General features: G+C 51.9%; 1 protein-coding gene across 3 annotated transcripts in view; it reads left to right on the top strand.

The window, feature by feature from the left end:
* The first annotated feature begins 1,007 nt into the window (after nucleotides 1–1,007).
* The window catches only part of DNAJB5 (DnaJ heat shock protein family (Hsp40) member B5), a 29,651-nt gene continuing 2,751 nt past the window's right edge, over nucleotides 1,008–27,907 (top strand). The window contains exons 1-3 of one of the 3 annotated variants that reach the window (XM_077816590.1): nucleotides 1,008–1,083; nucleotides 10,419–10,663; nucleotides 17,856–18,454. In XM_077816590.1, coding sequence (XP_077672716.1) covers nucleotides 10,453–10,663; nucleotides 17,856–18,454 — 810 coding nt within the window. In that variant the 5' untranslated portion in view covers nucleotides 1,008–1,083; nucleotides 10,419–10,452. Of the gene's footprint in view, nucleotides 1,084–2,742; nucleotides 3,384–10,418; nucleotides 10,664–17,855; nucleotides 18,455–27,907 lie in introns of those variants that run through there. The other 2 variants (XM_077816593.1, XM_077816592.1) reach the window with 2 other exon arrangements.

Raw genomic sequence — 27,907 nt, 5'->3', positions numbered from 1 at the left:
AAGGGAGGTGGCCAAAGCAGCAAAGAACGAGGGTGGATTAGCAGAGAAGGGCAGAGATGTTAAAGGCCAAGCGTGGGTTTGAAGCAGCGTGACTGGGACGGTAAATGATCTCAGCAACCCAGTCCCACATAGGGCCATGGCAGTGTCGCCAACGCTCATGATTTTAATGAGTCTGGCAATATCTGGTATTTTCTTTAAAGTCCCTGCTCCTGGACTCCCGTTATCACGCGACAATCACAGCTCTCATTGTGAAAAGAGTCACACGCCGGCCCTGCCGGTGGTGGAGAAAAACGAGGAAACGGCTCAGAAACCAGGCGGCCAATCAGCACCCGCAGATGTATTAGTTTTTTTAATCTGGCGACTGGGGGGCCCTGAGCGGGGCTTTCCGGGCCGCAGAGGGTGTCGGGGCCACTCCGCAGGGGGAGGCTCCTGGCACCCAGCCCTCAGCAGGTGCAGCCCCCCATGCAGCAGCCACCTCCCTCTCCCCGGCCCCCCAACCCCCACAGGGCTACAGCTCCCCCCCCCCACAAGTGATAACCCCCAGGGGGCCCCCTCCCTCTCTAGTGATGTCACAGGCTCCCCCCAGTGATGTCACAGGGTCCCTCTCTAGTGATGTCACAGGACTTCCAGAAGATTCCCTAGGGATTCCACTTGGCTGCATGTTAGAGGAGCCAATGAGAAAGCGCAGGGCGCGTTGTGACGGAGTCAGATGGACCAATAATAAGCCGCTATGGGCGGTGCTGGGTTTCTCCGACCAATGAGAGGGGGTGGGAGGCGGGCACTAGCGTGTGATCGATAGGGAAATGAACCACTCGCACCTGGGAAGTGGCAGACACTCCGGGCCGTTTCCTACGGCCGCACGCCTGGGAGCCGCCCCCCCGGCCAGACCAATGAGAGTAGACGGATGTCGGGATTGGCAGCCGCAGTGGCCAATGGGATTTCGAGGGCTGGCCGTGGGCTTGTGGGTGGGCCGGCGGGTTGCTATGCGGGGGCGGGCTCCCCCTCACGTCACGGCCCGGCTGGCTCGGGGGGAGGTGGCTGGCGGAGCCTCAGTGTGCGCGGCGGCCTGGGACGGCGAGAGCGGTGAGTGCGGGGGGGGCCACCGCCGCCGCCGAGACCGCTGGGGAGCGGGGGGCCCCCCCCGGAGTGTCAGGGCCCCCCCCGCGCGCACCCGGGAAGGGGGGGGCTGAGTGTCGGGGGAGGGGCACGGGGCTGAGTGTCAGGGCCCCCCCTCTCCCCACGCGCACCCGGGGGAGGGGGGGCGCACGGGGCTGAGTGTCAGGGCCCCCCCTCTCCCCACGCGCACCCGGGGGAGGGGGGGCGCACGGGGCTGAGTGTCAGGGCCCCCCCTCTCCCCACGCGCACCCGGGGGAGGGGGGGGGGCGCACGGGGCTGAGTGTCAGGGCCCCCCCTCTCCCCACGCGCACCCGGGGGAGGGGGGGCGCACGGGGCTGAGTGTCAGGGCCCCCCCTCTCCCCACGCGCACCCGGGGGAGGGGGGGCGCACGGGGCTGAGTGTCAGGGCCCCCCCTCTCCCCACGCGCACCCGGGGGAGGGGGGGCGCACGGGGCTGAGTGTCAGGGCCCCCCCTCTCCCCACGCGCACCCGGGGGAGGGGGGGCGCACGGGGCTGAGTGTCAGGGCCCCCCCTCTCCCCACGCGCACCCGGGGGAGGGGGGGCGCACGGGGCTGAGTGTCAGGGCCCCCCCTCTCCCCACGCGCACCCGGGGGAGGGGGGGCGCACGGGGCTGAGTGTCAGGGCCCCCCCTCTCCCCACGCGCACCCGGGGGAGGGGGGGCGCACGGGGCTGAGTGTCAGGGCCCCCCCTCTCCCCACGCGCACCCGGGGGAGGGGGGGCGCACGGGGCTGAGTGTCAGGGCCCCCCCTCTCCCCACGCGCACCCGGGGGAGGGGGGGCGCACGGGGCTGAGTGTCAGGGCCCCCCCTCTCCCCACGCGCACCCGGGGGAGGGGGGGGGGCACGGGGCTGAGTGTCAGGGCCCCCCCTCTCCCCACGCGCACCCGGGGGAGGGGGGGGGCACGGGGCTGAGTGTCAGGGCCCCCCCCTCCCCACGCGCCCCCGGGGGAGGGGGGGGGCACGGGGCTGAGTGTCAGGGCCCCCCCCCTCCCCACACGCCCCCGGGGGAGGGGGGGGGCACGGGGCTGAGTGTCAGGGCCCCCCCCTCCCCACGCGCCCCCGGGGGAGGGGGGGGGCACGGGGCTGAGTGTCAGGGCCCCCCCCTCCCCACGCGCCCCCGGGGGAGGGGGGGGGCACGGGGCTGAGTGTCAGGGCCCCCCCCCTCCCCACGCGCCCCCGGGGGAAGGGCACGGGGCTGAGTGTCAGGGCCCCCCCCACACACACACTGGGGGAGGGGGCAGCACAGGTCTGAGTGTTGTAACATCCTGTTCCCTTCACATAACCATTGCAATGGTGGCAGAGTGTTGCCATGTCTCCCCCAACCTACTCCCCCGGGGGGATGTGGCTGCTGCTGGTGACATGCTGCCCCTGGTTGTGTGGGAGGCTCTGGCAGGGGAAGGGTTAACTCGTTACCACTCTCAGGTCCCTGGACCCTGTGTTCCAGCAGTGGTTCCATGCGGGGGAACTGACTAGCTGGGGGGGGGGAGGGCTTTGGGGGCTGCGCTGTGTGGGAACTAGTGATGATTCACTTGGTGTAGTCATGACATTTCTGGATGGTTACTCCAGGCTGGCAGCTCTCCCTGCCCTGGTAAAGTCTCACTAAGGCTGTCTTGTCAGCCTTACCAAACTTGGTCTTGGCTGGGATCGGGCTGCAGGTGACTCTGTTCGGCTGACATGCCAGCAATTCTGCTCTTCTGGAGTCGCATGGAGAGGTATCTTCTGGCTTAATACTTCTCTGATTTAGAGGCTCTCATTTATGTCTGAGTTTTAAGATGAAGAAACTTTTGTTTAGTTGCAAACCCTTGTGTCAGTTCGGGTCTGCCTTTCTGTTGCCTGTCTTAGATTCCATAGGTGCATCTAGGTCTTTCCGTATCCTGCCTCGCTGATCTGTGTGTAATCAGTGTCCTTTTTGTTTTAATGAAATAATAATCGTTCACTGAGCAGGAAATTGTCCCGAGTTCTAAAGAGCTGGCTGGTCTGGGTTTCTCTAGAATTCAGCAGTTTATGTTAGATTGTTTGAAGGGGACAGAACATCGTACATTGTTTGGGGAATGGGGAGTTGTTTGTGTTTGTTTGGTTTTTTTTTGTTTTGCTAACTCGCAGATCTCTCTGGGCATTTTATATCTAAATGTACTCTGCCTGTGACCTCCAATACTTGAGTGCAAGTTACAAGCGTGAAGTTAACAACGGAAGAAAGTAAGGGACTTGCTGATGGCTGTGACTTAATTTCAGATGCAGTATTTTCTCAGGTGAGGCATGAAGCCGTGCTCTGGTAGTGCTATGTTACTGTGCAGTGTGCTATGCTACTGTGCAGTGAGCCCGAACTGTCTCTGTTAAATGGGTGATATACTGTACAATCAGAACTACCTTTCTTTTTTGTTGAGAGGATACCCACGGTTTGTTATCCTGCTGTTGGTCTTTTATCCGAGAGATCCTGAATGACTGTGAAGAAACTCAGTGTTAATGGTGACCTGCAGTGAGAGCAATAAACATATGCATGAAGGTGATTTCTAAGAAGTTCTGTGATATCCAGTCTGAAAGTGGCATCCATCAGATGCCGCAGGGATGGGAGCATTGGAAATGCGTCTGCATTTGGGAGAGTCCCTCTGTTCGAAAATGCAGTGTTCATAAACCCCTTTCTGCTCGGGGGGAGAAGGGGCAGAGCAGTGAATACAGCGTGCTGGCCGCTAGGGAAACAGGCATACACTGAGCCTGGGATCTTAAAGGGGAGGACAGGAAGGTCCAAAATGGTCACTGTTACTTTTTTCTGACTTAGAAAGTGTCACTGTCCTAGTTTTCTCTGTCTCTGGTTTGTCCGTGGAGTAAAGTGCCACTGACACAATTGAGACGTCAAACAATTAATTTCTGGTGAAGCCAGGGGACAGTGTATTCCCCGCTCTAACTACATCCACCCTCTTACCTGCTTAACTGCAGTAGGTGGCGGTGTTAGAGAAGATAAAGGTAACTAACCAACTCTGCAGTTCCAGAGCCACCTCATCCTTTCTGACACCACGTTTATAAATGACAAGGACGTCCGAGCCAACTAATAAAAGGGTCTTACTCTGGGAATTGTGCATGATGAATTGCAGCCTGAATTATACAGACCAGTGCTCTTTCAGTCTAAGCAAGCAGCAAGAAACCAATTAGGGAGAATTACTGCTTGTCAGGTGACTTCATTGAATGGTTTCTTCCCCGTTCTGTAACGGGGAGGGGATTGCTTAAGGCTGCTAGAAAGCACACAAAGGAAAGCTTTTTCATCACGCATGGGGGCTGCTTTCTGAACCGCTCAGCTCACTTGGAAGTTCTGTTTCCAGCAGTCAACCCTTCCATCCTTCCCATTTTAGACCTGTGATGGCTGGTCTCAGAGCGAAGGTCAGCGGAGGTCCAGAGCCGTTCCGCTGAACAGGAAATGCCTCATTCTTTGTTGAGGAATCTCTTCCATGCTGTCAGAATAGCAACTGCAGAACTGAGTGCCTTTGCAGTTGCTTATGCTCTGAGGAAGTAATTCTCTTCTTTCCATCCCGTACCGGCACCCATTCCAGACCAGAAGAAGTCTTGGTAACTGTTAGCACCAAGGGTTGAAGAATTTGTTGCCAGTTTGATGTTTAAAATAAAGTTAGAGCCTTTAAAAATGAGTGCTTGGACATTGAATATGTTTCTAAAGTTTCGGTAAGTCAGTTTACTTGTCTCTTGCTTGTGTATTTTCCATAAATGCTCATTAATGAAGACAAATGCGTTATAAACCAAAGAGCTCTCCATCAGCACCCATCTTTGTCTTGTGAATGGTCTTCTGACGTCAGTGTCATCATGTCATGACCACAGAATTGGACGTTAGAGATGGAAAATCTTATGACCTCCATTTATATAGGATTGCTGCTTTCCATGAACATAGCAGGATGATTATATCAAATGATTAATATTCAGCTGTCTCACTGACCCCAGAAATAGCACTATCTGATGCCATGCTAGAGGCCAGGACTAAGGTTTTCAAAAGTGGCTAGTATATGAGGCATCTCCGTTTTTGGGTCACAAACTTGAAGCTCCTGAAAAGTCCCTGATTTTCAAGGGTTAGTGTTCAGTAATTTCTGGAATTCAGTCCACCTTACAGTGTCTCAGCTGGGACCCGAAATTTCAGGCACTGAAATCACTAGTCCATTTTGAAAATCTTGGCCCAGAGTGCCTCCCGGCTGATTCACAGTTAAATGGGAATCTAGAAAGTGTGATCCAGCAGAATCTGACAGAAGAGTTGTGGAAATAGACAGCTGATTCTGGGAGGGTGGGAGGGGAGCTAATAGAGGGTCAGCATCGTGTTTTATCAGTGCACACATGCAGTGTTGCATCAGAAATGAGGCTAACTCACTGAATGACCTGCAAGATTTTGTGATGCTCTCTGAGACTGGCCATATAACTGCCCCTGTTCTGGGCGCCTTTCTGGGGAAATCTCTGCATGCTGCTTTTTCTCAGATGCCCTGCTTGAAAAAGCCTCTCTGAGCTTGGGCAGTCATCAGACAAAAGACTTTACGGCTTCAAAAGCTACTGCCTTTTTCTTCTTTTTCCTCTTCCCCCAACCTGATGAAGGGCATTAAGGAAGGCAGCCACAATGTGACTAGAACATGGCGATTACCTATCAAATGAGGTTCTTGCATAACCTACAAGTCCTTCCCCTATGCTTCCTACCCCTCCCAGGAGCTGACAGTGGCAGCGTTGTAGGAGCAGAATAGAAGCTGGCTTTAATAGGCAGCCTTTCTTAACTGTTAGATAGCCCAGTACTGTGGTGCAGTAACCGTGTGGGCAAATACACGTTTGTGGAAACCGGAGTCTTTGAGAGAGAGAATATTGGCCAGGCCTCTAGGACTGGACACTGGAACTGTCCTTTTCTCTTGTAAAAGTGTATCTAGAATCTTTAACTTCTGCCAGAGACAGGCAGAAAGAATCAGTCTTTTTTGGCAGGGTAATTCCCTCCCCAAGGTTGGACTATCTGCATTGGGTAGGAGCCAAAGTCCTGCACTTTTGTGTTCCACTGATCCAGAGGTGAGAGTACTAAAACAGATCAGTTAGAAACTAATAGCATCTGCAGTTACAGTAACGGGGATAACATTCAAGGCTTTCCATCTTCATGGTTCAGGGCATAGGTTCATCATGCTTCAGGGGTCAGGAAGAAATTTGCCTCTTTCTATGTTGCTTGCTCTTGCTTGGTTAGGTGCATGATAGGAGGTTTGTCTTCCTCTGAAGCATCTGACATGGCCCACTGTCAGATAGAATATTGAGCTAGATGACCATTGGCCTGTCTGTTTTATTTATTTGTATTGCAATAGTGCCTGGAAGTCTCAGTCGCAGACCGAGACCCCATTGTACTAAGCATAGTACAGACACAATAAAAGGATGGTCCCTGGCCGTCATCACAATATAAGTGTATGATGGGAGGATGGATATGAACAGGTGGATGAAGAAGCACAAGGAAGCAAGAAGACAAGGGGATGTCTGTCTACACTGTGAGCTGGAGGCATAAATTCCAGTTTGAAGAAACATGGTCACCCTAAAAATAGACATGTACCTGCTGTGGCTGGAGGGTTAGCCACCCCAAGTACAGACCTACCGTCTTGGGGCAGTATGCACTCGGGGTGGCTAACCCCTCCCGGTGCTCATGCCATCGCTGTTACACTGCTATTTTTTAGCCTCCTAGCTCGATCACAGCTAGCACCGAAACATCTCCTTAAGCCGGGGTTTACATCTTGTAACGAGGCTGGTTCTGGCGGAACCCAACCGAGAGTGCCAATTCAGGACAAACTGCTTCAAGCAGGGCAGTTACAGCCCCAGGCTGGGGTTTCTATGCACACCAAGGCAAACCGAACCAGCCAAACAGAGAGGACTTTGGTTTTATCCCACTGGCTAACCACAAGTCACACAAGCAATTCCCTTACACACCCCAGTTTCCCAGTATCTCCAGCAGTGCCACTCGTTATGGGGACAAATGGTTATGAAAACCAAATACCCCAGTAAAAGAAAAAAGGTTCTTTCGATCCCAAAGGACCAAGCCCCAGACCCAGGTCACTATACAAATCAGATCTTACCCACAAATCACACTGTTGCCAATCCTTTAGAATCTAAAATCTAAAGGTTTATTCATAAAAGGAAAAAGATACAGATGAGAGCTGAATTGCATACAGTAATGGCAAAGTTCTTGGTTCAGGCTTGCAGCAGTGATGGAATAAACGGCAGGTTCAAATCCAGTCTCTGGAGAACATCCACAGCTGGGATGGGTCATCAGTTCTTGGTTCAAAGCTTCAGGGTAGCAAAGTCCCTCCAGAGGTAAGAAGTAGGACTGAAGACAAGATGGAGGAGCTGCAGCAGCTTTTACAGTCTCTTGCCATGTGGTCTTTCTTTCTTTGTCCCAAAGACAAGCTGCCCATCCCGTGGCCTGGAAACACCTCAGAGTTGGGTCCATAGGCAGGTCCCTGCATACCTTGCTGAGTCGCAAGGCTTGTCTGCCTTCTCTCAGTGGGTCAGTTGTATAGCTGATGGTCCTTAATGGGCCATCCAGCAGGCTAGGCAGAGCTGACACCAACTTGTCTGGGGTGTCTCCCAGAAGCACAGAACAAGTTTGAAATACAGACAGTCTAGAGCCAATACTTATATCTTTAAATACAAAAATGATTCATGCAAACAGATAGCATAATCATAACCAGCAAACCATAACCTCATCTTAGACACCTCATTTGACCCCCTTTATACAAGATTTGGTGCCACTACAGGACTTTGGTTGCAACGATGATCTGTACAGTCCCAGATTAGGGTCAATAACGTCACACATCTCCACCTGGAAGTGTAGCTGTACCTGGTATTGGTCAGCAGGACAGGCATGGTCTTAGCACCCCAGCTGCCTAATTGTCAGGTTTGTCGCAGGTGTCACGGCAAAGGAGCGCGTGAAGGAGGACCATGAGATAGCTGTGGGGATCTGTATGGGGAGTGCCTACCAGTGTGAGGTGCAGCGTGGGAGAAAGCACAAAGGTGCTTGTTTGAAGACTGGGAAGTGAGTGATGAAGGCCGGCATCACTGGCCAATAGGAGGCAGGAGTCAACATCTCACTAGTGAATAAGAGACGATGGGTAGGCTGGGGATAGGCCATGAAGGGCCTTGAAAGCGCGGGCAAATACTTTCTGTTGGCAGGATAGAGACGGGAGCCAGCAGAGGGATGCAAAGAGAGAGGTAATAAGGTCAAAGAGAGGAGCGAAGAAAATTATCATGGCGGCAGCATTTTAAATTGATGTGAGCGGGAGAAGATGGCGTTTATCAAAGCCAGCAAAGAGGATGTCATGGTAGTCTAATCGCAAGATGCAGAGAGCCCAGACAAGTGTTTGTGTGTGTACATGGAGAGGAAAGGCTGTGTGTCAGAGACATTAGCACCTGGGTACCTAGGAAAACAAGCTTTCAGCTCAATATCACTCAGTGGCATTCCAGTCCCGTCGTGTTTCCCCCCTTGTATTAGGAGCCAGCAGACCAGTATTGTGGGCAAGGGAGAGAGAATCTGGTAATGTGCGTGTGGGTTTTGAAACGCAGGCTGGCACGGAAGCTGGAATGCTTTGCGGGTGTATGGGTACAGAAACGTGCTGGCATTTAGAAGCGAGGCTGGGAGAATGCTGTGGGATGCTCTTTACGCCCCCAGCGGCCTTCTTATATCTCTAACAATAGAACTCCTACGCTACTTGTGTGCAGGCCTGACATTCTGGGTGTGCTTCCAGCAATTGCTACTGCTGCATATGGGGTAATTATTTCCAATTACCAATGAAATCAGTTCTGCACAAACATCCTTCTTGCACCCTTCCTCACTCAGGCCCTGAATGTGCCTCTTTAGGAAGCAGGACGTTGGGAAGAGACATCTGAGAAATGTAAACTTTGCTGAGCCTTTGCTATAACTCCTGCCCTAGATCTCTGAGCATGTGTACATCTCCAGCTGTTCTCCCGATCCTCCATGACTCTGACAGCTTTCAGGCTTCAGCATGGTGCCTGTGGAATGCCATTGTCTGCCCCAGTCCCTTTCCTGGGTTCCGTGCCAGCTAGGTGTCCTGTGCCTTAGGGCAGGCCTGCCTTTCAGGCTGTCCCATGCCATGGAGAAAGTGAATCCAGTGAGTTTATTATTTGTGGCTGACTTCATTGCACTGTGTCAGGATACGAGACTTAGCCATGCCTCGGGCTACTGATATTTCTAACTTATTGCCACATAATTCGTTAGTTTCAGACTCTCTAACATAGTCTAAGCTAGGCTAGAAAACACTTTATAAATATCTTCCCATCATCACAAGATATTTCTGTCTAACAGCTTCATCCGTTGTCTTCTTTACATACAAATTACAGCTCTTGCGTGGTGAGAAGCACTTATCCCCAGATGAACGCCAATCACTTTGCAGAACAAAATGTTTCAGGTTCCTTTAAGGTGAACTGCACAGCACACAAGCCCCTTTGGCTCCAACTTCTCCCTATCACTGGGGCAAAAGGGTCCCCTCAAATTGGTTTGGCTTTTTTGTTAAAGTTCTGCTTGTTTTTTGCATTAGAAATTTACGGTCCTGGTTTCTTCCTTCCCTGGAGGACCCAGGCAAGCGGGGGACCTCGCCGGTGAAGCCATGTGAGGTTGCTGCCCTTGGGAGAGGGGCTGCTGAGTTTAGACTTTCCTAGGGTGATCAGATGTCCCGATTTTTATAGGGACCATCCCAATATTTGAGGCTTTTTCTTCTGTAGGCACCTATTACCCCCCCACCTCCTGTCCCGATTTTTCACACTTGCTGTCTGGCCACCCTAGACTTTCCTCCCCCATGCACCCACGCCCATTCACAAGTGGGCAGAGCTGCCGCTCAGGTTACAGCCTCATGTGACATTATTTGTCACATCAGCCATATAACAGTACTGTGCACTGGCATAGCACTTGGTATCCATAAATTTCAATGCACGTCACAGAGAGGGAGCATCATAATTCCCATTTTACAGGTTGGGAAATTGAGGCACAGAAAGGCTAAAGGAGTGGGAAATAGTCCCCAGGGGCCTGTTTTCCAATGCCCTGCTTTGACCACTAGACATGGTGAAATGTGTTGCAGGGTCTTGAATTGGTCCCTTAACAGAAAATGTGTAAGATGTAAATTGGGCAAAGGTTATGGAGAGCTGACCGTGGCTGTGATGGGAACCTGAAGTTGGTCTGGGGTAAGTCTGTGGTGTGGGGGAGCAGGAGATTTGCTGGTTCCCCTAAAGCTGTCGTGCAATACATGCATTACAGAGCGCTGTCTATCTCCTTTCAGGAATAAAGACTCGACCGGAGGCAACGTTGCAGTCATGGGAAAGGATTATTACAAGACCTTGGGGCTCCAGTCTGGAGCAAATGAAGATGAGATCAAGAAAGCTTATCGGAAAATGGCCCTGAAGTATCACCCTGATAAAAACAAAGACCCCAGTGCAGAGGAGAAGTTCAAGGAGATTGCAGAGGCATATGATGTCCTGAGTGATCCCAAGAAAAGGGCTGTCTATGATCAATATGGGGAAGAAGGTAAGGGGCTGGGATGGCAAATGGCTTGGTGGCGTGTGGGCTTTCAGTGTGCTGCTGTAAGCAAGAAAGCGTTTATACGTTAAAAAAAAAAAGTAGCTAACCTTCACCGGCGTGGGTGGCATGTCCGGAATTATCCCCGTGACTCATTCCTGCCTCTCAAACAAGGTTACTACTACCCAAGCTGGGAAGAACAAACACCCAGACGATGCCGTCTCTCCTAAGAGCCAAAGAGAATCGCTTGACCCAGTTCTTGACTAATTATTCTGTGTCCAATCAAAGCCAGTCTTCAGCATGCAATCCCAACTCCTGGGCACCACCTGGCGCTCCCTGCCCTCATCAGACAAAGATGCCAGTTAGATAAGGAAGAAGGATGTACGGGGAGCTAAATCAAGGCAGTCATTGCCGCTCACTCTGATAGTTTCATGAACAAAATGGGCACTTCTTCGCTTTTCACCCCGTTATTCTGAAGGCTGAATCACTTCTTGAGAGCATAGAAATGAAAGGTGTACATATCCTCGATCAGATATGGGCTGCAGAATAACTCTCTACTAACTCTTTCCTTCACACAGATTCTCTAGCTACAAACACTCTCTTCCCCCTTTTTCCTTTCACTGGGGCTTAGTGTGTCTGTGCAGTGGTGTTACTTATGCACTAGTTCCACTCTTTTTTTCCTCTTGTTCTTGCTGGTATGTACTGACCTACATGTTTCAAAGCCTTTCCCAATTTAAGTAATAGATTCTTGTTTTGAAATGAAGTCGCTGCTGTTGTCTCCCTGTTGGCATGGAGTAGGGAGCTGTTCCACCACGCACAGCCTTATTAGTAGAATATGAAAGCTTCTGCAGCCCTATTTGCTGAGGATGAAGAGAGCAGAGAATAGCATTTGCATTAATCAGCAAAAGAGTTTAGCACTTAAAAGAGCAGAAGGTCTGGTGTAAACAGGCTGCTCAGGTAGCAAGATGTATTCTCCCAAGAGGCTTAATGAGTAGGTGCATCAGCTTTTCTGAGGCATCACCATAAATATGCAGGGGTCAAAGATACCTTTGTGCCCTCGGGAGCAGAAAGGGATCTCTCTACAGTTAGCAACCAAAGTCTCTGTTCTTAGCGTGATGCTGTTTGAATGATTAGTGGCAAGAGTCTCAATCCTCTCCCTCTGGGTATGGGAGAACTAGGCACATCAGCAACATGTGAAGAGAACTGAAGAGCGTCTTTGGGAAATGGTGACAGGAAGGCACTCTCACTTAGTGCCTCCGCGTGCTGCACAGAAGGTGGGGCTGCTGTAATTCCCAGTGCGTGGCTTGGAAGCTTTATTGAGAGCTGGGGTTGCTAGTTTTTCTGGTTTATCTAAGCAAGTAAGAGAGGCCCACAAAAGTTTTAGAAAATCTCCATCCTGGAAGTTCTCACTCTTAAAATCACTTGCCCGTGACTGAGCCAGTTAAGTATGTCGCTGCTGCGATGGACTGTCTGAACTGCAGCAGTCCTCTGCTGTCTAAAATCAGAATCACCTGCCTCCAGTGAAAAAACAAACCCTCTGGGAGGATTCATCAGAACAAGACTTTTATTTCTGTTGGGGTGTAACTAGGAATGGGGGGGATTAAATTGAAAGGCAAACACAGCTGAATTGAGGGTGAGAGAGGCTCCCCACGGGAGAAGGGAGAGTGCCATCATGAAGCACTGTATTAAGCTCTAGAAAAAGGACACTGGAGAAGAACCTCCCAGGGCCCTGAGGGAATGACTGGCTGAGATTTAATAGTCCTGACTCTCCCTCGCTCCTGTGCTGCCCTGTTTAGACTGACAGGTAAAAGCTGCAGTAACTGTGTTGTTTATAGATGCTTTAAAGCATGTTGGATGCTAAATGTCAGCAGTTTCTCACCTCATGGCTTGGTCTGACCAGGAAGGTGGGTCACCTGTGGGCTTTGCAGTGACCTCAACTTTCATCTCCCTGCACACTGCTGCTTCCCCAGGTCTGTGGATATCCCAGTTTTCTCCCCTGCTGCCAGGAGATGGTGGAGCTTTCTTAAACATTGCTTGGTCCTTGAAGAAGCCCAGCTCCAGGCAAACCTGAGGTTGATGTAAAACTGAACAGGGGATCTAAACTGCCGCTGAAGAAATGTGTTCACTTCATGCACCCTGTCTGCATTGTCCCCATTCAGAGCCTCTTCAAGCCCATTCCTGCCGGCAGGTGCCCTTCTGTGAGGGGAATGGGGTTCAAAGACAGCCTGTCTGCATAGAGTCCAGCTTAGTGCGCCATCCCAGGGCACGTTCCTCAGGCCTAGGGCCCTACCAAATTCATGGCCATGAAAAACGTGTTACAGACCGTGAAATGTGGGCTTTTACCCTATAGTATACAGATTTCACAGGGGAGACCAGTGTTTCTCGAATTGGGGGTCCTGACCCAAAAAGGAGTTGCTGAGAGGTCACCAGGTTATTTTAGGGGCGTTGGGGTATGGCCACCCTTACTTCTGCGCTGAATTCAGAGCTGGGCTGCCGGAGAGCAGCAGCTGTTAGCTGGGTGCCCAGCTTTGAAGGCAGCACCCCCCAGCAGCAGCGCAGAAATAAGGGTGGTGATACCAGACCAGGCCACCCTTACTTCTGCGCTGCTGCTGTCGGGGCTCTGCCTTCAGAGCTGGGCTCCCGGCCAGCAGCTGTCGCTCTCCAGCTGCTCAGCTCTGAAGGCAGGGGCAGCAGCGCAGAAGTAAGGGTAGCAGTCCCGCGACCCCCCCCCCCAACAGTAACCTTGTGGACCCCCCCGCCCCACAACTCCTTTTTGGGTCAGGACCCCTACAATCACCACACCGTGACATTTCAGATTTAAATGGCTGAAATCATAGAATTTATTATTTTCAAAATCTTCGCACTGGGAAATTGACCAAAGTGGACTGTGAATTTGGTAGGGCCCTACTCATGCCAGACTGCTTCAGTGCTGGATTAGCAGTCAGAATAAATACACAGTGCTAGGGCCTAGGCTCTGCCCTTGGCCACGCCAGCAGATGATGGTCCCTGTGGGGTCAGGGGAGGAACAGCATGGGCAGCGTCTGATCCTTTGTCTCCCCTTTTGGGTTCCACATTCTGTATTTTGCCAATATTCAGTGGGGTTGGCAGCGGGTTTCATTTTCTCCCATTGGACGCTGATGCTGCCAGCGTATCCCATGGAATCACCCTCCAGAAATCGCTGCCCCCATAACTGTGAGGCTCAAATGCCAGCTGTAACTGAGAACTTGAGTTTATTCTTGGTGTCAGTGGCTCCTTACCCTATGAACTTTCATGGTGCTGAGCTGGACAGAAGGGACTCCCCACAGCCCCGTTCAGGAGCTAAGATCTGTGCTGTAGCACTGGTCTCCCTCCCCTTTATCAGTGTTTCATCTCTTTGACTGTGGTCTGGATAGAATTCTTCTAGCCGACGCCACGTGGCTCCCGCACATGCACAGCTGAGTTCCGGCGGGGGGGGTGGTGACACAGCAGGTAGTAACTGGCCTTTGAGGGTTAGGGATAATAAGGCCTCAGCTCTTCCCCACCTTGTCCTAAAGGCTCGGGTGCAGAAGTAGGATCAGGCTAGGCATTTTCCCATGATTTCCGTCTGCTTCCCAGTTTATGCTGCTAGGGCCAATGGAAACATTCTGGGCTTCACCACTGTCACATGCCATGGGCTGTGCAAACAAGTGTCTCATTGCTCTCCTCTGTTAGGAGCCTTTAGTGGGTGCTAACACAGACTCTTCCGATCTCTTCCATTTGTGGCGGACCATGAAATCCAAACCGTGCTGCTTCTCAGTGGTTTGGGAAGGGACAACTTGCCCTGCAGGAGCAACTAAGTAATTAATGGCAATGTCAAAAATCAAATCAGCCTCAGTGACTAAGCAGCCTCTGTTCAAAAGAGCCTGTTAAGGGTTCTTCCATTGCTGGCGCCTCAAACTGGCGGGTGGCATCCGGGCAAAGCATGGCTGCTCCTGGCCAGAAGGGAAGGCAAGAGGAAATTAATGGCTTTGTTTCTTTGAGTGTGGAGGGAAGAATCCAGAGGAAACTGACCAGCTGTTTCTAAACGAAATTAAACCATTCACAAAGCAACACGTGGACTCGGAACCCTCTCACAGTGGTTTGAATCCTGGGGTGGAATTCAAACACTGAAACTCTCTTCCCTCCAAGGAAGAAGGGGCTTGTCATCTGGCCATAGTTGGTGAAATTGACCCCACGCCCAGCCATACCCCTTGCATCCTGTTTGGGGAGCTTATGTGGGATGAGAGGAAGGTTGGTTCAGTAGGAAGGATTCTAGCCTGGGACTGGGAGACATGGGTCCCTGTAACGGCACCAAACACGCTAACCCATCTCTCAAGGCTTCTGTGTGAGGCATCCTGTGTGACCTTGGGCAAGTCCTTAGTCTCTCTCTGCCTCAGCCCCTCATTTGTGCAATAGGGGAGACAGCCCTGCCCCCCTCAGTGGGTTGTGAGGTGCTCCCATACAGCAGTGACGCGGGCTAGATACATGCCTTGTATAGCCAGACAGGTCATGTGCAGAACTCACCCATGCTGGTAACTGGACGCCTCCCTTTCCAGAAGCCTTGAGAGAAGGGTTAGCAGTAGTTTAGCGCCTTTGCAGTAGCGTGCCCTGGAGGGAGGCAGGCCTAGAAAGAAGCCCCGAGTCACAATGTGCCCCGCTGGTGGTTGCCAGTACCTTCTCGTGCACAGACAGCCTCTCTTTGCTCACGTGAGCCCAGCTCGTGCCTTCTGCTCCGTTCCACAGCAGAATCAAACTGCTGATGTCTGAGTGTTGCTGTGACACAAATGCAGCATTAGCTGTTGCCGGAGGATCACGTAGATGTTCTGATGTGGGAGGGGGGGTGTCTGTCTAACCACCTACTTGAAAGCACTGGGGGCAGACCTCCAGTTCCGTTCTTTGCCAGGTTTGGGACACTAGATCAGCCCCAACAGGCTAGCACGGGTAGAAGGAGACCTGCTGTGATGCTGGGCTTTTGCGGGACTGGGCAAGGGGGCTCAGACAGCACACCACCCCTCACCCCCACAAGGCCTCGGGCAAAAGAAAAGAAGAATATTTGCAGACTAGATTAAATTTGATGCAGATCAGTTTCAGTATATGTACTGGTCTTACATGTGCTTCCAAGCCTAAGTCCCCTTTGCACAGTGTTGTGGAGGCTTAAGGTGTGTGGCTGGCAGATGGGGAGCCTTCGCTTATGTGTATTTTGTTCAAGCCAACAAAAGACCTCTGCATCCCAAGGCAAACTCATCCGTCAAGACCGAGAGAAAAGAACAACAAGTTTGTCCTGCTTTTGCCTGGCTTGCATCTCCTGCTGCTCGCTCTGACTAGAGGGGTTGACACAGGACGTCAGCTTTTCAGAAATAGCACTATTTTGTAAGTGGAGAGCTGAAAATAGACACTGAGCTGGGCTTGGTTAGACCCCTTCTTGACCCCTCCAATCAAAACCATGTGACACAACATCCCAAAACATGTGGAATGTGAAGGGCACACTGGAAGAAGTCTACCCCCAGCCCTGCGTGACCTGCTGGGCACCTTAGTGATCCTCTTTGTGTTTTTATTGTAGATACACTTTTGAGAGGGGCTGTCTGCCTCACACCCTGGCTGTGTAGGAACTTCCAGGGGTTTGCTGTGGACAGATATAAACGTACGGTGTCTGAGCAGACTCAAGTAGGAGCAGGCTTCTGGGCTGGGTGGGGCCTGAGAGAAGCCCTAGTTTAAGAAGATCTTTTGCTAGTTACCAAAAGAAATAAATATCCAACTTATTTGCTGTTCTTATCTCTGGGTTCTGCTCCTGAGCGCCACTCCACCGACTGACCTGGGCTGGTCATGGTGCAGGGGAAAGCGAGTATTTTTTAAAAACAAAAAGGCATCATCCCCCCTCAAACTTGACTCCCATCAACAAGACCTGATGCTAATATCTCAGGTTGTTGAGCCATGACTTCGTTTGCAAAGTACTTTGTGGCCCTCATGTTAGCCCCTTTCATCTGAGAGTGTAGTGTGTTTCTCACTCGCACGCTCATTTGTGGTGGAGAGGCTAGTTAGTGTATAAATGCTGACCTCCCATCAGTCTGTGTGAAAAAGCCCTGACTCCACAATTGCTCACTGAGTTCAAAGCCTTTCATAAATTGCAAAGTATGCCACTGCTGGGCCATGTGTCCATGGTGCAGTTCAGACGCCTTGGGAGATGCAATAGATCACAGCATGAACGGGGTGTTCAGGGGGTAATGTACAGCTGACATAAAGAGAGTATTCAGGCCTGCCTTTGTCGGAACTTGGACTTCTAATTTGTGTCGCTAAATTAGTCTGAAAGAGCCATCAACTGCCTAGTCCATATCGTCGTTGGACTCCAGCAGTTGCCATGCTGTGAAATTTAACAGATTTACAGAGACCAAATTGCTTCCTGCAGTACAGCCGGAAGGAACACAGGAAGATTATGCTTAGGAGCCTTGCATGCAGGGGCAGCGAGTTATATGGGCCCATGGTGCCTGTGCTCCAGGAATATTCAGGGCCCGGGGGCCTAGCTCCACCAATGTTCGGGGCCAGGTCTCTTCCCTGGCCCCGCCTGCTGCCCCCGTGCACCTCCCTCATAGTGTCTCCCAGCCCTGCCTGCCACCCCCGGCGATTTAAAAGGGCCCGGGGGCCACCGCTGCCGCCAACACCAGCAGCGCAGCAGGGCTAAGGCAGCTTCCTGCCCACCCTTGCTCTGCGCCACTCCTGGAAGCAGTCGGCACGTCCCTTCGGCCCCGGGGGTGGGGGGTGTCTCCACACGCTGCCCCTGCCCCGAGCGCCAACTCCGCAGCTCCCATTGGCCGGTAACTGGTGCCTGCGGGCAGCAGCACGCCAAGAACCCCCACCTTCCAGCTCGGGAAGATAAGTTTGCTCAGCTTTGCTCAGAAGATAACTGCTAGCTAGTTTCTCCAGTGGAAAAAGGACGCAGACTGTGGCCAGGTTGGGGGTGAAGGAGGGATGTGAGAGGCTGTGTGGGATCCTGCTGCCTAGAGAGTGGTAGAAAGGAGCTTGCAACACCAAGACTGAATTCCACCTTTGGTTCCCATGCTGCATATTAGAAAAAACCAACAAAAGTCTAGTCAGGGTGGCCCAGCTGTTGCTCTGTCTGCATTCCCTGTGCATCCGGCAGGACTAGAAGGGAACAACCTTCTTCTGCAATGGATTTTGTTAACATTGTCCTTTCCTTGCTGTGTTCTAGGGCTCAAAACTGGAGGCGGTTCCTCTGGTGGCTCCGGCAACACTTTCCACTACACCTTCCACGGAGACCCACACGCCACCTTTGCTTCTTTCTTCGGCGGCTCCAATCCCTTCGACATCTTCTTTGCCAGCAGTCGCTCCCGGGCATTCAATGGGTTCGATCAGGAAGACATGGATATCGATGACGACGATGACCCTTTCAGCGCCTTTGGACGGTTTGGCTTCAACGGCATCAACGGAGTCCATCGACGGCACCCGGAGCCTCTCCACACACGAAGAAAGGTCCAGGACCCACCCATCATCCACGAGCTCAGGGTCTCCCTGGAAGAAATCTACCACGGCTCTACCAAAAGGATGAAAATCACCCGCCGGCGGCTGAACCCTGACGGGAGAACCACAAGGACCGAGGATAAGATATTGAACATTGTCATTAAAAGGGGGTGGAAAGAAGGAACCAAAATCACGTTTCCCAAAGAAGGAGATGCCACGCCAGACAACATCCCTGCCGATATCGTCTTCGTTCTCAAGGACAAGCCTCACACACATTTCAAGCGAGACGGCACAAACGTGGTCTACATGGCTATGATCAGTCTTAAAGAGGTGGGTCAGTGGGAGCCCCCCCCCCCCCCCCCCCCCCGCTGTGCTCCTTGGAGAGGAGTTTGCTAGTTTGAATAGAACAGATGAGAAGGGCGATTAACTTGCATGGGATTAGAAGGTCACATAGGGTGTAATAAGCCAAAGCAAGAGAGATCTACAGAGTGGAGTGTTCTCCCTTTGCTTTACAGACCAACGTCCATTCCCTGTTCACAGGAATTACACAACCTCAGTACTTCAGTCTCTAGGTCCAACTGATACTGTTTTAACTGCTCTAATTGCCCTTTTCCCCCTGCTTGTGTGCCAAGCTTCACCGTTAATATGGGATGTTCATGTCTGGAAAAGAGCTCAGACCCTGCATCAGCTCAAAAGAGAAACTAATCCGGTGGCTTGTGCCTGTTCAGCCCCATTTCTTGGTGTTGCCCCAAACACCACAGCTTGTCACTCTTTGACATCAGTGTTCTGCACTTATATACCAGGCTGACTGTGGCTGGGGCGGTGGGTTGGTCCCAGTGAGGTTGCAGGTTTATTGGCGTGGCCGGACGGGGACAGTTTGCATGGCACCCTGGTCCTCACTACGCCTTGCTTGAACCTGTGCCAGCTGTGCCTTTCTCTTCTCTCCCTCCTGGGCTGCGTGCATTGCATTCTTTATTCAAGCAGCATATGAAGGTAGTTTTCTGCTTTGCAGAACAAGTAAGTTATGGTCTCTGGCCCATGGAGTTTGCAATGGAACTTTAGAGGGGACTTCAGGAGTCAGAGCAACAAGCAGCACGAGGCAGGAGTGGAAAGAAAGATAAGGGTAACCCACATTCATGAGATGCATGTTTGATGGTACTGCTGTCTAACTTCTTTTTAATAATTCCCAGCTGGCAGGTACATTTAAAATTTAAATTGCTAGCAGCTGCAATTTACCATTCACTTCAGATTGTAGAGGTTGTCTGTCTTGGTGGGCGGATTTTTTTAAAGACCGATTTAGTCCACGTACGCAAATGCATTTTATAGAAAAAAGCTCTGCGGATCAGATCTTGGGTACAAACGTCTCAGTGTGTGCCCTTGAGTCAGGATATATCTGGATGGCTCCCCTTCCTCTAAAAGCTTGAGGGAACTTTCCCATGGGCATCCCACTACCAGGGTGTGACTTTCCCTCATGCATTTGAATGGAGCGCCACTTCCCAGCCACACTGTGACCGTTCAGAGCTGGGGGTTCTAGGGGACACTCTTCTAAAGGTACGTTGGAGACACTGGAAACCGAAGTTTACTTTTGAAGTGTGCAGCTCTGTTTTCTGTAACCAGCAATACCTGGGAGAGGCAGCACTGTTGCCATATCTCAGATGCTTCCTCAGTGCCTTCCTCACAAAGATGCCTGTCACACACCAGACCTCAGTGGGTCCTTCTGATATTGGTCCATGTTCCTCCAGCATCTTCTGTCAGTTTCATGTTTCCGGCTGAGGATGTGTGTGGTGGGGAGTGACACCATCAATACTAAACACAGAGAATCTGCCCCTGTTCTGCTCCCTTTACCTGAGCACTGCAACACCAAAGGCAGAAAATCACCCAAGAGTCCTCAGTGGCCTTAGAGAGGGCATAGCTAGTTGCTATGCCTCCTTCCTTGCAGCCCTGCTGCAGAGGGGAGGTGGAGTGGGGCTGGAGCATCATGTGCTCCAGCTGTCCCATGGTCTCCAGGTATCCCTGGTTTCTAACCTACTCTAATCAAAGCTAGGGTGGAGAATCAGGGAGCCGTAACTAGTCGTTGGTTCTCAGTATCTCGTGGGTTGCCCTGGGCGGTTGGGTGGGATCCATCCTGTGCTGGGAGCAACTCTGGCAGACTCCTATCCTGCTGTCCCAGGCTCCTGCAGCCCATGAGGGAAACCTCCCCATTGTGACAGGACTGATTCAAACCCTTTAGTTTAAAACTGGCAGCGAGCCACGTACTTAATTCTTCATCAGATATGCCCCTCCTCAGTACCCTCGCCCTCCCAGGCCTCAGGTCAGACATGATCAGCTGACCCATCAGACTTTGACAACCATCCTGTGTCGCTATCACATGATAAAACTAGTGATCAAACCCGGGGAGGGGGTGCAGAAGTGAGATACTTCCCCTGGTCTCCGAGCCCAGGTACCATTGAAGTCTGTGTTGATCGTTCCAGTCACTCACGTCTGTCCATGGCGAGCAAGCCAGCGCTGGGTGCTCGCTGCCACCTGGCATGGCCCAACAGGAGCAGCCTAGCGGGAGACACATCTGAGAGGGCTTCCCCAGAGACACGTGGGCAGCAGAAAACTGTCCGTTCTTAACATTATGCGAGCAGCTCAGTGGGAGGCAGAGAGAGGAAGAAGCAGACCTGCTATTGGGGGGAGCCAGGATTTACCTGTGATACTGCTGCCTGAAGGTAACTTCAGAAGTCTGAGTTAAACCAGCCCCACCAGAAACTTACCATTTACACTCAGAAGCAGCCTCCCTGTGAATGCTTCAGCTAAGATCCTAGTTTTAGTGGCATCTGCTGTTCACAGACCTAGTGAGGCACTCAGTGGCTTCCCTGTTTGTCTTGCGGCCTTGTCCTGTCCCCATTGAAGTCAAAGGCAAAACTCATTGGCTGTACTGGGAGCAGAATAAGGCCCATAGTTAAATTAGGTAAATCTCTACATTTATAGCTTGGCACAGCATTCAGCCATAAAACTTTCTGGGATTTAATCCATGAGGGCAAATGTCACTTGGGGCCCCCTCTTTAATGTGGAGATGTAGACTGTGGAGACAAAAGGTTCCAGGGTGAAGAGTAGTTTGGGGGCTTGAATTAAGGTGGAGCATTGCATGCTGGGACTCCTGTCAGTGGGCTGCACCATCATAATAAAAATGAACTGCTCTCATATATCAAATTATATGCAAATGTGGTGTCCCCTTGGTTCCTGGCAAGTTGCCAGTGCAGTCCCTAACCTTTCAGAGTGGTGGGCATAGATATCAGTTCTGTCTGTCATCTCAGTGAAGGCAGTGTGGGGGTTGGTCATTCCACTACAGGTCATCCAGTCCAGGGGATTGTTTTCCATAGTTAGTGTTGCCAATTTCTTGCCTGGTTTCACTGGTGTGAAGGGCTAGAGTAGGGGAGGGAACCATCTGTACTAAGGAAATGTTAAAAATCCACTGTAGTGTCACTAGGTCTGCTGCCTTCTTTCTTGCATTTTTGAATGCTTTGTTGTGCTAACAAGCATGTCAGTTTACACTTTCAGATTCTCATGCACTAACACAATGCTGCAGTGCCGTGTGTGAGCGACAAGCACAGGAGAGGGCTGTCGGTCTTCTTTTAAATCACATCCCTTGGAATTAAACATAAATGTTCCAGGAGCACTTCTCTTGGCCTATTGAGCTCTCTGAAAGCTGATTCTAAAATACATAAATTTGGGGCCAAATTCAAACTGAGTCCTTTGAAATCATTAACGCCATTCACACATGTCAGTCTGCAGGTGACGCTAAAGTTTTAATTTTGATACGTTATTTCTCCAATCAGTTTCAAACTTGATGGGGAAAGGGTTCAAGATATTTGTGGGTGGGAATTTTTTTCAAACAGTCTTGTAGATGCCATAGTGAAATCAGTGTGTCAGTTTACTCTGTTGCCTCTCCCGACAGTAGTAAAGGGACACCATCTGCTTAAAATCTAATCATCTTAAAAATTAGTTGATTATAGTTTTGGTTACTCTGCCTGCCATCGAGCCCTCTGCCAAGTTGTGTGCTTCGCCATCATGTTTTCCGTGTAGTAGGTTTCTGACTCCACCCCCTGTTGCTGTATCTTCTAGAAAGTAAAGAGTTTATATTTCATTTCACTTCTATTTATATGGCCATTAAGTGTTACTTGTAACAGAAATTTCAGACAAACTTTAACTTTTTAAAATTTGACTTGACCTCTTTGCAAACAACTGTGAGATCTGCAAGCTCCACTCAGCGGAGCTGATGCATGAGCTCAGGTGAGGAAGGAGGAGTTAGTTAAAACTGCTAATAACCAATCTGTTGAAAGCCAACTTGGCCTGATTTTCAGAGGGTGATGAGCACGCAGCTCCCGCTGAAGCTAATGGGAGCTCCAGGTGCGCTGCACCTCAGGGCAAGGATGTGGTGAGGACTTAGGGGTGGGATTGTCAGGAAGGGACCAAAATGCACCAGCTGCATGCAGAAAGTGGGGAAGAGTGAGCAAAACTAACCTGGTTCCCTCAGCCTGGAGAAGGGAGCCAATCTCCTCCTGGAATGCAGCGAGTTCTAAACCCTGGAAGATCACCGTTCATCATCACAGAAGTGCTGACAGCTGCTGAACTGCAGCATTGTGAATGGGATTCTAGACACAGCCAGGCTTTCACCTCATTGCTACAGACTGTCTGCCTTTCATTGCTCTCGGTGCCTGAACCTGCGGTGCTGGGGCTGGTCAGTACCCGGTTCAGAGCATGGGCTGGTTTGGCTCTCTCAGAAAAGTAAGGCTGCTAGAGCGTTTTTAGAGGTCTCCGAGTAACACGGCTTGGCAACGCACCTGGAGACTCTTGGGCTGCATTGTCAGCACTAAGCTCCTAGTCCCGGGTGGCAGGGAAATGTACCCATTTTACGGCTGGTTTGACTGACGTGTTTGTGGTGTCGGGCAGAGCTGGGAATAGAGCCCATGGTTCCTCATTTCCATTCTATCTCTAGCCGCTGGAGAGCCCACCCTCCGCAGCCTGACTGCTCACATTCTCGGCCCGCTTCCAAAGTAGCGAAAATGATTCAGTGAATGTGAGCTGCCTCTGGCATCAGAGCTCTTGTTTTCTTCTGTCCCCTAAAGGGAGCAGGGGTGGGCCCTTGCAATGCTGCTGGACCTGCATTCCCCTGGGTGGAGAAGCAAAGGGTATTTTGCTAATGACCGGGGGGAATTGCAGCCACTTGTGTCTATGACGGCCTCCCCAGATGGCATTAAAGGATATCTGAATGGGGGATATAGATTCTTCCTTGTGCCCTGTACTGTGATGTCTGAAAGTGGCATGAAAGATTTTCCCAAAGAAAGGGGTAAGGAAGGAGAGGCCATGTTGTTTGCCTTAGACATAGCAAATCTTGTCTTTGCTGCTTTTGCTCTGGAGGGTAGTAGTGGGCGCTTACCTGCCCTGAAAGCCAGCGGGCAGGGCCAGCAAATCGTAGAGGCCTCACACGACTGCACCTTTTGGAGCCTGCGTTCAGTGTAGGTGTCTGCTCCAAGCCCTGCTCCCAGGGGCTGGAGGGAGATGGGGTTCATGAGAACCTCTCCTGTGAGCAGCACACCTACTAAGGCTTTATTAAGTTCTTCATCCCCCAGCAGCGTTGGCCCTTCTCGGAGCATCGCTTCGCATCTCATTCACTAATGGTGACGTTTTTCCCTTGAAAAAGCGAGGCAACATCCCAGCCCACGTGTGCAGCAGAGCTGCCGGGGTGATTTAAGGACACAAGGAGTTTCACGCTGCATTGCCAAGCCCTGTGGCCTGTTACTGCAGGGTGCCTTGCTGCTGCCATGCAGTGCCACCCCCGGTAGGCAGGGCTTGGATTTGGTGCTGACATCCCAGGAGGTCTTTCTCTTTGCCTCTGCAGACGTGCAGCAGGAGGGCTACAGCTCTGTGCTCTGGCATTTACTGGTCACGTTGCTGGGGGTCTTCTTGTTCCTCAGTGGAGCCTCTGCATAGTTGCTTGCTCCCAGTGAAGCTGCACAAGCCCAGCGCTCGTTCTGCAGGTGGAGAAGTGCCCTCTCGGAGCAGAGGCCCAGCACTGAACTGCAGCCCTCCCTGTCACGCTGCCATTGTGGGAGCAAGACGCCCCGCACTCAAAGCCAGTAAGGTCACCTTTCCAGCCAAACAACCCGAGGTAGGAAATGGGACGAGCAGCCAGCAAACACCAGCCCTGCCAGCTTGGCTAGCAGCGTACCCGCAAGTTAGTGACTTCCCACGTTTGGCCATACCAAGCCGCCCCTGTGCAGAAGCTCGAAGGGGAATGCTGCCCGGATTTAACCTGAGAGGCTGTGTGACTGTTTCATTTCCTCCTTGACTCCCTGGGAAACCTGCTGGGGCACAGGCAGATCCACAGCAGTGCGGAGAGCAGCTGTTGGTTACAGAGTAGCAATAAGCTAGTTCACAGGGACCAGGATCGGTCCATCCCTGTGTGTGGTTTACACATGGCTTGAGCTGATGGAGACCTGGGGAGGAGCTTAGCTAGCTCAGCTGCAGGGAGGCGCTCTCTCTTCCTCTGGGCTCTGAGCATAGCTGGGGTGGGGTTAGTCATTGCTGGGCTGGCCCTACAGTTTGGCCTCTGAGCAGCCCTGGCTGCAAGTGCTGCAGAGATGTATGCTCAAGGGCTTGTGGGACAGAGGGAAAATGCACCTTGTGACTCTCGAGTGCCTATCCCAGCAGCCAGGAGCAGTGTGGATCCCAGCCTCTTCCAGAGGATGCAAGACTTGAGTGGCATCCTGAGTATCCTCTCCCCACACCTCCAAAATAGGCACCATCAGCCAAAGAGTTCCCTACAAACTGGCCCACAGCATCCCCCTTCCCAAGGGGCTGGCTGCGGGTTTCCTCACTGGTCCGTACAGCCCAGTGCCACAGAGTCACTAAAAGCAAAGCACAGCAATCTAACCTGGAAGAGCCCACCCCCTGTGCCTGTCCGCTCTGCACAGGCCCTCTTGAGTCGGTGAGGCTCTGGCTCGGGGGAGATGGAGCCCATGTCCAGCTATATGGGTTCCCTTTATTAAAGAGGCAAAACTTGTTCAGATCTGCACCAAAATAGAACTCGGCAATGCCTGAATGAGCCAGTACAGCAAAGCCACTTCCACCCTGCTGAAAGGGGAACTTAATGCTCAGACCGGGCACTTCCTCTAGGTTCTCCGACCCCAAAGTCTGTCCTTAAACCCTGCATGGAGCTAGAGCCATGCTGGGAGCCAGCCATGTGTAGCCTATAGGAGAGTGGGCTTTATTGCGAGCAGAGAGGAAGCCAGGAGAACCGTGAACCTTAGACCCTCCTCCCTCAACACAACAGGGGAGCTGTGTGTAGAGCTCCAGCCACAGGCTGTTGGAAGCAGTGGGTACAAGTAGCTGGGGGCAGAGGTGTGTTGATACAGTTCTAAGTCAACTCCCTGCCCACGTCCATCAGTGGATCTCCCTGCTGCAGGAAGGGAGAGAACTTTCAAGAGCTTTAACTTCCAGGAAGCGTCTGTGCTGCGAGCACTGAGTGGGCAGCTGAGGAATTCCTGGCTCTTGCTTTCCTAGCCTTTTGGAGGCTGTTGGCAGAGGTGCCAGGGCCCATGTGCTGTAGATAAATCCAGTGCGCTGGGCAGAGATGCTGAGCTCTGGGAAGGGCGACAGCTGGTGAACAGCAGAAACATTCAGATACTTCGTCAGGGATTGAGCAACAAGGCCATAGTCTAAATTTAGCTTGCCCTGTTGCTGCTTACCTTTCCTGGGCAATCAGGGAAGGGTAGAGGGGGAAGAGGTGCTGCAGTTCAACCCCACTAGGGTGCTTTAGCCGGCACTCCGTCCTGCTGGGGGGGGAGGGGGGTCCTCATTTGATAGAGCCTGTAGGACTGTAGTCCTGTCCAGAGAATGATATTCGGGAAAACATGCCTCATAGTGAGAGACTAAAGAAGCTTGATCTGTTTAGTTTAGCTGCGAGAGGGCTAAGAGGTGACTTAATCACATTCTGTAGGCACTTAGGTGGGGATATGATTTCTGGTGGCAGACGGCTCTTTAATCTTGCAGCCAAAGGCAGAACAGGACCAATGGCTGGAAGTTACAGCTAGACTGTTAACAGTGCGGGGAATGACCCATTGGAGCAACTTGCCCAGTGGATTCTCCCTCAGGTGGAATCGCTAACTGGAGGTGGGATGTCTTTCTAAAAGATACGCTCTGGCTCAGCCAGAAGGGGAGGGCTTGATTTAGAGATTTCTGGCCAGTTCTGTGCAAGAGGTCAGACCAGGTGAATTACAGTAGTCCCTCCTGGCCTTAGAATCTAGGGAAGTACGGAGGTGGCCACTCCAGTCCAGATCCCCTCACGGTCCTCAGCGCTCTTCTCTCCTGTGCTGGGAGACTAGCCTGCCCCACAGGGGCATGTGCTCTGCTGCTGGAGGGCTCTGCCTGGGACGCACATGGAATCACGGATTTGAGATTGCCAAGCCCGGCATTTGGGGGTTTATTGGTGCAGTTTAGCATTCCTGGGGCTGACTGACCAACGCTACCTGGCTGTAGGCCGCAATATTGTAGGCAGGTTCAGTGCAAGCTTCATGCATGCACAGCTCTGTCAAGGTGCTTTTATCCTGGCCTGCCGCACCCCGGCCATTCCAGCGCCAAGTGTCAGGGCTGCGTCTGCCCCGTGTGACTTGTCCCTGCACACCGAGGCTGTTGCCTTTTATAGTTTGGTGGAAGTCAGGCTGCGTGTAATGAGGTTCCTAAAAAAAGACACTGGGTCTTGATTTCGTCAAAACCCAGCTTGTGTGTGACTGGCTGCTTCTGTGCATTTGCAGTTACCCTGCCCAGTTTCCTGTCTGCAAGAGCTGGGCGCATGCAGAATCCTTGGTTATGTTACTTGAGGCATAGATCTGAACGTACTTTCTATGCACTTTTCCATCTGCAGTGTTCTTCCATTCTCCAAGCCAGATGGCTCATGTTTGAAACACTCTAGCTATTGGCTGATTTAGTCAGGCCTAGCTGAAACAAGCCACATAGTGGCTAAGGGTACCAGGTCCTGCTTACCAAGAAAGACGTGACATTTTGGGGTGGTTGCCCGAAATCACCCTGTGCAGTAATTAAAAATTCCCGATTGGTGATTCAGACGTCTGGTCTGAGAATCACCGTGTGGGCAAGGCACAGGCTGGTGGCTAGGGCTAGATTCCGGGGAGCTTTGTAGAGCATACCTTTAGGAGGACAAGCTTAGGAATGGCCAGCGGCTCAGGCATTGTCCGCCATGGACCGTGGTAGCGGGCAATGAGGAGACCTCCCCACAGCTCACTTACTCAAAGTTCTTCCTACAGGTCTCCTTGGGCCTGTTTTTACACCTGAACTGGACCTGAGCCCAAGAGTCGTTTTCTGACCAGACACTCCCCTCCCGCCAAACCCGAGTCAGCACTGATGCTTTGTGCCCATGGGAACCAGACAGTGCCTCACTCCTGCCAGCTGCTGCCCCTGCTGCGCTGTGCGTGTTGCGGAGCGAGAGGTGCTGCGGATCCTCGGCACGCTCACGCCAAAGTGCGCACAGCAAGTGGCAGGAGTGTGGCATGCAGCCACTGCCATGCCCGCCCCTGGGCAGGAGGAGAGTCGACCCACGTCTGAGACAGCCAGGATGTTTTCCAACCAGACTTGAACCCAACACTTGTAGTCTGGTCCTTCGGGATCAGTGATCTAGCTCGTGTTGCTGTACAAATGGGACTACGGACGTACAGTGATTCACCATTCCTATGAAAAGTCAGGGTGGGGGGAGAGATTATATCTGATAATGAGCCGCTTCCAAAC

Source organism: Eretmochelys imbricata, chromosome 5 (genome assembly GCF_965152235.1).
Source record: "Eretmochelys imbricata isolate rEreImb1 chromosome 5, rEreImb1.hap1, whole genome shotgun sequence".
Lineage (NCBI taxonomy): Eukaryota > Metazoa > Chordata > Testudines > Cheloniidae > Eretmochelys > Eretmochelys imbricata.
This window is presented reverse-complemented; position numbering and strand designations above follow the sequence as displayed.